Source organism: Trichosurus vulpecula, chromosome 2, assembly GCF_011100635.1.
Source record: "Trichosurus vulpecula isolate mTriVul1 chromosome 2, mTriVul1.pri, whole genome shotgun sequence".
NCBI classification, from domain to species: domain Eukaryota; kingdom Metazoa; phylum Chordata; class Mammalia; order Diprotodontia; family Phalangeridae; genus Trichosurus; species Trichosurus vulpecula.
Window position 1 is genome coordinate 207,532,161 of NC_050574.1, and position 10,919 is coordinate 207,543,079.

A 10,919-nucleotide genomic window follows, 5' to 3' on the forward strand; every position below is an offset into this window, starting at 1 on the left:
ACAGGAAGCATGCTGAGGTGTGGAGAGGGAGGCTTGAGTCAAAATGATGGTGGAGAAGGGAAGGTGTCTCAGGTGGAGGCAACAGCAAAAATCTTTCCTCTCGTTGGGAGGTGGGAAGGGAGACAGGGGTAGGATTTCCCACTTCGAGGTGCTAACTGTGAAGACCCATCGGAGGAGTAAAGGGCGGCTAGCGCCCAGGCACGGGGCTCACAAGAAGGCATCATACCATTCTTGAAGGCAGTCAAAGCCATCCCGAGACTGTGTGGCATTAGCCCCACAGGTGTCTTTGAGCCACTCCCAGAATAGGTCTCCATCTTTTCTCAGTACCAGGAACTGGCCCAGGACCACATAGGCCTTGTTGAAGCCCTTGTCCTCAAGCTTCTTGCCCAGCACTTCTCTGGTGCCTGCCAGGCTCCCCACGGGCTTCTCCCCCATGGGCTCGGCCATGAAATCCCGGCGCTTCTTGGAGGTCGTCATGGCTCCTCATCGCCGACGTTTGTTTCTTCTAAAAAAGTTACATTTTATGCATCTAACTGCCTGGGTTAAGTATCCAACACTCCAGAAATCATGTCTGTGACAAATCATTGTTGCCGTAGGAACAGCAAAGGCTCTTCAGTTCAGTGGTTTCTGAGATCCAATCTCCAGGAAGACTTACCTGTTAAGAATGGATCGTTTTGGACGTGGTTCCAGCTGACACTCTCATGCTCGCCCTTATTCCATTACTTACGCACCTGGACTTCAAGGTCCTTACTCCTTTTGAGGGCTTGGTACTGTTGAGAGCATCACTATCCTCCCAGCCACTGAGCCAGGGTGATCTAAGTGTTGTTGACTCGTCATTCTGTCTAGCCCCAGGTCCAGTCTATTGCTAAATCTGTTGATTTTACCTTCTTAACATCTCTTTTATTTGTTCCCCTTTCTCTTCTTATATTGCCACCTTTCTGGTGCAGGCCCTCATGACCTATGCCTGGACTATCGCAGTAACCTACTGATTAGTCTCCCTGCTTCAGGCCATCCTCCACTCAGCTATCAAAGTGATTTTCCTAAAGTACAGGCCTTACCCACATCAGTCTCCATATTTAAGAAACTCCAGTGGCTTCCTATTACCTCCAAGATGAAACAGAAAATCTGGCATTCAGGGCCCTTTCCAACCTGGACCCCGTCTACCTTTGCTGCCTTCTTAAACTTTACATTGCCCTTCTTTCCTATGTACGCTATGACTCAGGGACACTAGCTTTCTTGCTGTTCCATTCATAAGATATTCCATATCCAGACTCCAGGAATTTTCACTGGCCATTCTCCATACCTGGAATACTTTTTCTCCTCATCTCTACCTCTTGACTTCCTTCAAGTCCCAGCTAAAATCTTACTTTCTACAAGAAGCCTTTTTCTGCTCTCCCTTAATGCTAGTACCTTCCCTCTATTAATTATCTCCAATTTATCCCATGCTTGTATGTACATACTTGTTTTCATATTGTCTCTTCTATTAGACTGGGAGTTCCTTGAAGGCAGGGACTATCTTTTAACTTTCTTTATACCCCAAGTGTTAAGCACAGTGACTGGCACATACTAAGCGCTTAATAAATGCTTACTGATTTATTGGAGAAGTAGCTCAGGTCCTCTAGTACTGGCAGGTTTTAATTCCTCTGGAATGGTTTGGACAACCCCTTCCCAGAAAGGACTTGGAGGATCAATGGGTGGTATTATTTGGAAGTGCTTTGCTTTTTAATAGCAAAAAGGAGGTGAGATTCTCACCTTGTAACTATGGCAGATGTTTTTTATCCATATGACAGAAGGGAGCAGTCCTTCCACAGAGGCATCTAAGAAGGCAAAAATTTTATGTAATTATTGTAATGTGGTTCTTATGGAAGGGGAGATTTTGGTGGGTGAGCCAGGGAATTCTGAGTATGTGGTGATACAGGGAGAGCCTTGATATTAACTTAGATACCACAATCAAGTTGCATGCAAAAGACTTGTGATCTCTTAGCCATGGTACTTACAAATCACCCTGATGTGTGATGAAGACTTTTGACTATGCCAGAAATAGTTGTGCTGTGGCCCTGATGTTCCTAGAGCTGCTCTTGCTCATCACCAGCATTTCACATCAGGAGAAGAAACTGATGACTATCCTGGAGGGCCCTGCCACCCAGGGGTGGTATACAGTAAGATTAATATCTACCAGTGTTTTCCTACAACATGAGGTATCCTCTCTTCTTCCCCTTTACTTTCTGCAATGGAGATTAATTGTCCTTAAAAGGAGACAAAGCAGTCCTGGGAACCTTATTAGTTCCTGTTTTCCTGACACCACTTTTTGGTTACCAAAGGGCATAAAAAGTAGCATCCATGTGTAGTTTAGGCCCTTTCCACTCGGTGCATTTCTGAAGACCATGTGAGTCACCACATCCTTTACCATATCCTGTAGTGCTCACCAGATGAGTTTCCATATGGAGACAGGGGGGAGAAGGGGGTGGTGTATAGAGAAGCTAAGGACCATTGTATTCTCGTTGTATATCCTTGCTGTGTTAGGGCAAAGTAAATCTCCTTTTCTTCGCTGTTCAATGACCTGCAAGTGCCTCATTCCGTCTCACCGTTGAACCTAAAATAAGAGAGTATAGGCATTAGGCCCACATCCAACAGTGCAGCTTTTTCTTCCTGCTGCTTTTACAATATTCTCTTTCATTGTGTGTTGGGAGAGAAACACTATTCTCTCTGTGGCTGGAAAAAGCAAAAGATTGAGAAATCAAAAGATCTGAGCTTCAGTCTTGGTTCTGCTTCTGATCTTAGGCAAGTTATGTCACTTTTTTGGGCCTCAGTTTCCTCATCTGTTCTACGACTGTGCTCACAGTGCTTTACTCCCCCAGTGCGGGGTGGCTGTCAATAGATTAAATCCTTGCCTGGGTACCCAGTTTATGTCTAAGGAAAGGACTGTGGGTTGGTTAAAGATATCAGGGAAAATAAGCCTTTAATTATTTCAGGTGCTGAGAATAATGTAAAACAGTAGAGGTCAGGTCAATGCAACACTTTATGGCAAACATTGGGGAAGAGGGAAAAGGGAAAAAAGGGAGAAAAGGACTCAACATACAACTCAGGCATACACATTAACATAGAGTATAACTCATGTAAAAGCAGCGCTGCTTTGGGGAGCAAAGAGGTACTGGTCCATTCAATGGAAAGGAGATGCTCCAGCAGGGAGGTGTACTCCAAAGTGCTCTTCTGAGAAGATGATGGCCTTCCTGGAGTTGGTCGAAAGCTTGTGTTTGGGTTCCCTCTGATAGACTGGCTTATCTGATATGCACCTCAGTTTGCCCTTTTCTTGAAGACTACATGAAATCAATCAGGCAAATGTCCTTATACTTCTGTCTGAACTCTATATAATGTAACTTCACAAAGACTTGAGGGAGGAGCCACCCTTTCTTTCTGGCCCCCTATCTGCCAAATGACCTAATAGATTTCTTTCCACAACTATTTCAGATTTTGGGGTTTATTCGTGCATATAACAATACTTTAGGAATTTCACATGTGGAGGATAGATGGGAGAGGGGAGAAACTTGAGGTAGGGAGATCAGTTAGGAGGTGAATAGAAAACAAGATCTTGTAGTAATAGGAAAGAATGATAGATATGGAACCAGAGGACCTGGGTTCAAATTCCAGCACTGCCACTTAATATCTGGGTGGTCTTGGGCAAATAGTTTCACCTCTGGGACTTCAGTCTCCTCATCTTTGTGATCCTGGGCAAATTACTTAATATCTCTCAGCTTTGGTTTTCTCAGCTGTAAAATGAGGATGATGGATTAGATAATCTCAAATATAATTTCCAGCTAATAAACTTGTCATCCAATGAGGCCCATATACTGTCTTAAAGTCTCTGTGAGTCTCTATGATATCAAGACAGCTGGTCAATTCATTAAAAACCATTAAAAAATCTGTCAAAATGCTTATGTAGCACATGTAGAGCAAATCTAGTTTTCTGGGACCTGTGGAGCATTTCTTCTGTAAGGAAATGGGTATATCAATAGTGCTCCATGTTTTAATTGTATTAGACAGAACGATAATTTGGCTGGACTGGGTCTTCCTCCTAGGGTACAGAGATTTGGAAAGCACAACTCTTTTAAATGGTTTTTAAAGTATTGGACTATTTCAAATTTTGTTGTATTTCCATGTTGATAGCACACACTCCAGCATAATAGAAACAACTGATCTTAACACCTAGTTATCAGGAATAATTAGTTGAAATAGTAAGCTACCAGATGGCACATTGTTAATCTCAGTGATCTGTGAGCCATTGTGATAACTAATACCTCCTTCTGCTCAATGAAATTTATGTTAGTCAATACTCATATTATTTTTTTACATAATGAATTACAAAGTTGTTTTGAAGGTATGTTTTCTGTAGCATACCCCAGGCATGCTGCTTGCCCTGGATGTCAAAATTACTAGCTACGGCTCTGACTCCAGGCATGCCCAGGAATAACTATCTTCTTTTCGTTGTGGGACGTAGTCAAGAAAGGGTAGGCATAGTTTAATCCCACAAACACAAAGTGCCTATTAAATGCAGAGCATACTTCGGGGCACTGGGAATTATAAAAGAGAATAAGATGCAATTTCTTCCTTCAATATGCTTACGGGATAGTCGTACACAGAACATTGGTAAGCAAATAACTGTTACAAAAGAGAATATAATAAGCACATAGTAGGATAGCAAACAGTTGTGAGTTATTCAAGGAGGAATATATAAATTTTAACTGAGAGGCTTAAGTAAAGGTTTCATGATAGAGATGGCACCTGAACTGGGTCTTGAAAAAAGGGAAAGGTTTCACATAATTAGGAATCTACTTGGAACACACCCTATTGGAGTGGAACATGATGGAAATCAAAGTGGGTAGGAAAGTGGGGTAGGGGTAATAGCTGCTGAAAAATTCCCAAGGAAGTGGTACAGGAAATAGGGCAAGGAAAGCAAACAAGACATATGGAATTTTACCCCTTCTTGTACACTCTTTCTTGTTCTTTCTTTTTTGCATCCACACATCAGAACTGAAGCATGGGTCCCCTCAAGAGAAACAACGTAAAGAAATATGCCCATCCGTGCCTTAGTTTCCAATGTGTTTGCTCTTTGCATTCACTATTTTGATCTGATGTAGACACAATGTAAATTGCCCTCCAAAATGGCCCCAGAGTGAAAATGAGGAAGTATTCTAAGCCCTCTTCCAGTAAGTAATCAACTTTTTTATTCTCTTTTAGAAAGAATTCTAAAATGGAAACTTTAAGGTAAAAGAAATGGTAAAAGCAAATTATTATTGGAAAAGGCTGCAAATATATCTGCATCTTATGTTCTCTTCCATACGAAACTTGTAATCTTTGATACAAACTTCCCAAGGCATATTGGCTCTGTGCTTCTGTGGGAAGGCGCTCTGGATCCCTTTTCAAAAGCACGCATGCTGCTCCATGTGGTGTGGCAGCTGCTAAGGTAATGATGCATTTTTAGTGAAAAATACCATAAATAAACATACAAAAAATCATATGAGAATCTCTCCAACTAAGCACAAAATTTGGCAGTAAAAGAGACCTAAAAAAAATCCTAACTGTTAAGATGTTATACCAGTCCAGCAATTTCCAAATCTGGTTTCTACCTACCTATCTACCTATCTCTGACATATTTGTAGAACACACATTTCCTTTATGCATTTACCACTACTGCTTATATCTTGGAATATAGTCAAATTTTGATTTAAAAAATTCTAAGAACATCAAGGAGCTAAATTTCAATTATTTTACCATTACATAAAATTATTTGGTATTTGACATGGGCAATTGGTAAACTAGAATGAATCTCTATTCATATGATTCATCTAGGTCATATTAAAAGTTTGCTCCCCCATTTGACATAATGGAGATAACCACTTTTTTTCCTAGGTGGCAACTGTTGGAAGATTAAAAAATGAAGCCATTTTTCACATTGCTTTGGATTTGATGGCTCCTTCACACATTTACACTAAAGTATGTATAAATGATAGTTAAGGATTTTCTCATTTTCTAAATCTCTCCACTGGCCTATCACTAGTTGAACTAACTCTTAACAATCAAATTAATTGTTCACTTAGTCTTAAAAGAAATTCAAAGCCAGATTAACTGTTTTCTTGAAAGGAGAAAAATGAGAAACTGACGGACCAGATCGTCCTATGCTCATAATTGATATTCAGAGGGAGGCAGCACATTAAAGTGCAGGGGAGGTCTTAGCCTTTTTGGTGTTATGGACCCCGTTTGCAGTCTGGTGAAGCCTAGGGATCCTTTTCCAGAATAACATTTTTAAGTTCATAAACACATAGTAATATTTAAGAAACCAATTATGTTGAAATATTGTTATTAAAATTTTTTTAAAAAATAAAATTCTCAGACTCCAGGTTAAGAAATTGTGGGTAGTGGAGAGAACTCCAGACTTGGAGTTAGGAAGAACTAAGTTCAAATCCTTCCTTAGTTACTTATTAGCTGTGTGTATGACACTAAGGAACTCATTTAGCCTCACTGTGCCTCAGTATTCTTTTTTGTAAAATGGAGCTTGGACTCAATGGCCTCTGACATCCCTTCTGTCTCTAAATCTAAGATCTGATTATTATCTGTGCCAATTTAAAAATCTGGAGAAAACATATGTAAAAAATAACCACTGGACATAGAGTCAAAAGACGTGGTTTCAAGTCCTGTTGTTGTTTATTTGTTCAGTTGTGTCTGACTCGTCGTAACCCCATGTGACCAGGCCCATCTATCCTCTGCTATCTCTGAAAGTCTGACCAACATCATATCCATTGCTTCTATGATACTAGCTATCCATTTCATCCTATCTCCTTTGCCTTCAATCTTTCCTAGCATCAGGGTCTTTTCCAGTGAGTCCTGTCTTCTCATTGTGTAGCCAAAGTATTTAAGCTTCAGCTTCAGTATTTGACTTCCCAGTGAATAGCCTGAATTAATTTCTTTAAGCATTAACTGATTTTATCTCCTTGATGTCCAAGGGACTCTCAGAAGTCTTTTCTAGTACCACAATTCAAAAGTGTTGATTCTGAAGATTCAGTTTTTCTTATAGTCCAATTCTCACAGCCATATATTACCACTAGAAAAACTATAATATGGACCTTTGCCAACAAGATGTGAGTCATATCTCTTCTTGTTAGTATGTGAATTGAATGACTGGAGGAAAATACTAACTTCTATAAGTCTCAGTTACCTCATCTTTAAGGAAATTAAAATAATGCCTACCTATAGGGTAGTAGGCATCAAGTGAGAACATGTGGGCAAATGCACTTTATACAACTGTAAAATGCTATATAAAAATGAAGTATAGTAACGATGGTGTATCAGTAATTAAGGTGGGACTTTCTTTTACTGTTTTCCCTTTTAGCACTTATTTAATCGAGTGTTCTTGAAGAGTCCGGCCTTTGTTTCTTTGATTAAATCAGGAGTCTTTGATGACCTCCTTGCCTCAAGGGAAAGCCTAATTTACATGGGTTTGAGTCATATATTTGTGATGCCAGAAGCTTTTAGGCCACATGGGTTTAAGTCACATGTTTGTGATGCTTTGAGGTCATGTGGGTGAGTCGCGTGTTGTGATGCCCTTTGACCTTGGACAGAATACATAAACTCAAGAGGTTGGCATTTTTCCTTGGGCCTCTCAGTCACTGGAAGAGTGGCATGGGACTCTGGGCAAACCATTGTAACTGCCCCCTGGCTTTGCTAATCCAGACCCATTGGTTTTTTGGTAACTATGGATTGTGATTTGGTCTGATCATATTATGTATGTTTGTAATTTGTTTATATTTGCTCTGAAGTTCAGGGTGCTGGTTTTTCCTCCTGAATGAAGTGAGTTATATTTGCATGTTGGATTAAAGTGAGATTGTTAACCCCTTAAAGTTACTTTCCTTAGTAAAGCAGATTAAAGAGCCTGTGTTAGCAGCCTTCTGTGTGCTGGTTGTTGTTGGTTTTACACAGCACAGTAGCTGCTAGCAAGATTGTTGCTACAGATGTAAATGAAATCACTTGATACAATGAAGGTTCTACCTTCAAGTTGGCCAAAATTACATAATTTATTCTCATTGAACTTTAGAAAATAGGCAGCTAGGTTGATTACAAAATGATATAGTCCACCCAAAGACTAGAACTTTAACTGAAAGTCAAGTTTCCTATAGATCTACTTTGGTATATGACCCTTTGTAAAGTAGTTTTTTTGTTAGTAGCTAGCTCACTATCCTTTTGGGTTGAAAGGAATTTACTGTGATGGCTAAGTATATAAGAAATACTGGAGGGCAAGGGTAGTATAGTGAATGGTAGAATGGGGTAGGACAGAGAAAAAAAGTGAAATTAAGTTTTACATAGTTAGCTGTAGAGCTATCTATAGCTATGTATATATCATACATCAGGTGCAATAGTCAAAAGAGTACTGAATTTGGAGTCAGAGAATCTAGGATTTGAATGCCAATTTTATTGCTTATATGTGTGTGGCATTACCCTTTTCGGGCTGGTTTCCTTATCGGTAAAATGAAGATGCTGGAAGAAAGAGAAGAAGAAGGATTCAAGAAGAAGAAAGTAGCTAAGAGGACAAGGTAAGAGTGGTTAGTAAGGTAAGATGAGAGATAAGCAAGAGAAGGAAGTTGCTATGCCTTTCTAGGTATTGTTGTTCAATCATTCAATCGCATCTGACTCTACGTGACTCCATGGATTTTTGTCCATGGGGTTTTCTTGGCAGAGACATTAGAATGGCTTACCATTTTCTCTTCCAGTGTCTTCCCATTTTACAGATGAGGAACTGAGGCAAGTGGTGGTTAAGTGACTTGCCCAGAGTCACACATCTAGAAAGTGAATTGCCCAGGGTTACACATCTAGAAAGTGTCTGAGGCCGAATTTGGACTCAGACCTTCCTGACTCCATGCCTGGGGCTTGATCCTCAGAGGTGATAAAAAGGTACAAAGGAGGTGAAAAGGAGAATGAAGACCATAACATACAGTTTGTCCTGACAGTTCTCCAGATGAGCTACTATCAAGAAAGACTGAAAATCAAGGATTTCACTTCCCATAAGCATGGAGAACAGGAAGAATTAGGCAATGAGTAACACTAAGTATGTGATGTTTGTATTTCTACCACAGCCAAGTGAATGCTGTCTATACTCAAAGTTCAGGCTTCTCTCTCTTATGGAAGAAAAAAGGCAAAGGACCTTGAAATATGTCTTCCCCGTCTCCAGGTTTTCAGGGAAAATGCAATGTTTCTTTTTAAAACATGGCAGAGCTTCAATGTGAAAAAGGAAATGAACCCAATGAAGCAGAGAGAAATCATGACCTGTTCTAGTTGGTTTGAGGGAGAAAGAATGTCCAAAAGGAAAAAGGACTCCTGAATACTACTTAAGGCTCTTCTAGGAAAGGAGGAAGATGTTCATGATGAAGAGGAAGCAGCTACTTATCCTCCAAGGAATGATGATCAGACTCACTGATGTTGTCAGGTCATCTAATAAGACCAGAAGAAGTGATGAGCAATGGGGATTGGTGACTCTCTACAGAGGGAGTAGTAAGGCAACTGTTTGTCATGCTCATAATCAGGCAGAGTTCTGCCCTTTTTCTTCTTGGGGCCCAGGCAATTACTATCCACTTCTGGTGAGGCACATGGATACAAAAGATGTTGCCGAAAGGAAAATGAGAAGGCATTACCTAGGACTACAAAATCTTGGCCAACAAATGGAAGACCCTTGGACTATAAGTGACATTTTTGTCATGTGTTTATGAACAGCTTTCTGAAGGTACAGGTCAAAATACAGAAATTATGAGCTTCTGGCAAGGGGTGGAGTGTACATAAGCAAGCAAAAATATATTTGCCCTGGGTCTAGCAAATCTAATCAAAAGGATTTAACCTGAAAAGAAAGTAAGAGGGAGAAAACTGATTAGATGTTTTCACCCAGGGCAGCTAGGTGCTTAGTGGATAATGTGCCAGGCCTGGAGTCAGAAAGACTTTATCTTTCTGAGTTCAGATTGGTCTCAGACACTTACTAACTGTATGACCCTAGACAAGTCACTTAACCCTATTTGCCTCAGTTTCTTCATCTGTAAAACAAGCTGGAGAGGGAAATGGCAAACCACTCCAGTATCTCTGCCAAGAATACTCCAAACAGGATTATAGTCAGACAGAAATGAAATGACTAAACAGCAACAACATTTTAAAGAAGCCAGATGCCATGAAAGAAGAATAGTGTCTGAGGAACCCAGCAGACAAAATTCCAGAAAATAGCCAGTGGCAAAATCCAAGATCTCAGATGCCTGCATACAAATGTACAATGTCAACTGACCAACAATATTAGCTAGAGAGCCTTTTGTAAGGAGGCGAATTATATGCATAGGTAACACTGTGAATTGGTGGAATGAAATGATGACTAAAATATGACTCTGGGAAGGTTTGTCTTATTAGAAAGAAACAGGATTGATAAAAAAGAAATTGGAGTGTTGTTGTGTGTTGTAGACACAAGGAAATTCAGGAACCAGAGTTGGAAAGCATGTTAGAAAGTCTTTGGGTAAAGAACGATGCAGGCAGAAATAGAAATTATTCTTTCATTAACAAAAACTAGAGCTCTCACCTAGACAGAAAAAGGTAAAGTCTAGAAACAGATCACAAGCCTAGCACAGAGATGTGAAAGGGAACTTCAATTATCCAAACATCTGGTAGAACTATCTCTGTCAAAAGCAGAGTACCTAATAATTTTTTTACTTGCTTTAGTTATAATTTCATACTTCAAAAGGCATATATTCTGGATCTGATTCTCACTTGCAAAGAAAAATGTTTCTGGGGGGTGGAAATGATGGGAACCTTGGCAGGAAATGACCATTCCATCTTAAAATTTGTGATATAAAAGAGGAAAGCCTAGAATGATCTGACAAAGACTCTAAACTTTGAAAGAGCAG

The 10,919-nt window shown here is 40.0% G+C and overlaps 1 protein-coding gene across 1 annotated transcript; it reads right to left on the reverse strand.

Moving 5' to 3' along the window:
- Nucleotides 1-207: 207 nt before the first annotated feature.
- On the reverse strand, nucleotides 208-477 carry LOC118835403 (barrier-to-autointegration factor-like). Its single transcript, XM_036742594.1, has one exon. It carries the CDS (start codon nucleotides 475-477, stop codon nucleotides 208-210), a length of 270 nt encoding a protein of 89 aa, XP_036598489.1.
- Nucleotides 478-10,919: the final 10,442 nt, after the last annotated feature.